This window comes from Etheostoma spectabile, chromosome 7 (assembly GCF_008692095.1).
Source record: "Etheostoma spectabile isolate EspeVRDwgs_2016 chromosome 7, UIUC_Espe_1.0, whole genome shotgun sequence".
In the NCBI taxonomy this organism is placed as follows: Eukaryota; Metazoa; Chordata; class Actinopteri; order Perciformes; family Percidae; genus Etheostoma; species Etheostoma spectabile.
The window spans coordinates 14,152,762-14,153,806 of NC_045739.1; the positions used below are offsets into that span (position 1 = coordinate 14,152,762).

The 1,045-nt window shown below is 48.8% G+C and overlaps 1 protein-coding gene across 2 annotated transcripts in view; it reads left to right on the forward strand.

Annotated features, from left to right (window-relative positions):
* The window catches only part of LOC116692400 (kazrin), a gene marked incomplete at its 5' end in the record, with an annotated part of 192,232 nt that overhangs the window by 67,363 nt on the left and 123,824 nt on the right, over positions 1 to 1,045 (forward strand). For both annotated transcript variants that reach the window (XM_032520679.1, XM_032520680.1), the window contains 1 exon segment: positions 318 to 504. In XM_032520679.1, coding sequence (XP_032376570.1) covers positions 318 to 504 — 187 coding nt within the window.

Below are 1,045 nucleotides of genomic sequence, written 5' to 3' on the forward strand. Positions count from 1 at the left end.
CACACACACACACACTCACATGCTGTTTAGGAACGCTCTGACACAAACAGGCATGCTTGCGCACTGACAAGCTCACACCACACATACCATCTCCAAAGTGTACACTACTTCTAGCAGATACACATTCCCCTGAGCTGGATACCTCTCTATAAGGAAAAGGACAAACTGCTTTGAGGATTTAACTTCCTTATAAAAAAGGGAGCAAGAACAGACAGAAAAGGAGAAAGAGGAAGGATTTATTTGGGGACACCGTCCTTCACAGGAGATGCACAACTTGTCAGCATGACACCTTGTCTGGATTCCGCTCTCTTCCTCAGGCAAAAATCCTGAAAATGATGGATGACAACAAGCAGTTGGCCCAACGCATTGATGGGGCCATTCAGTCTGCCAGCCAGGAGGTGACCAACCTGCGGTCGGAGCTGAGCGCCACCAGCCGCAGACTGGCCGAGCTGGGGGCAACTGACTCCGCCAGCGTGCTTGAGACCCTGCAGCACAACCACAATGGTAGGAGAGCCGCTCGGAGAGTGGAGTGTGACTAACTGTGTGTTGAGAAGCAGCGAACATGTTGACATTCTGATGCAGCTGTGTGTCATCTTGCTATGTGTGCACGTGTGTTTCTGCACGTCATGGATAATGTCCAAGAGTGAGTTGAATAAGGCTCCGCTCATTTCTTCACCCATGAGAATAAGTGCATGTTTTAGAGTCAGTGAGTGAGTGGATGAGTTAAACAAAAGAGGTGAGGGGTATCTGCTGGCTTGTGTCCACTTTGTTCTACCACAAATCCCCTTAAGTTTAATTATTAACCTCCTGAACCTTTAAGAGTTGCTAGCGCTGCACAGTAAGGGCAGAGTGGGTAAAGTTACAACCTCTTTTCACTCTGCTAGTTCATCCAATTCTCTCTAACTGGGCAATGGATCTATGTCTCTTGAGGAGGAAGGGAAAAGGGGGCTGGTTTGAGGGTTGCCGTGGGTTACTGTTACCGAGAGCTGTTTGAATGGCTGCCCGGTCTGTAGAATGCTGTCGTGTGTGTGTGTGTGTGTGTGTG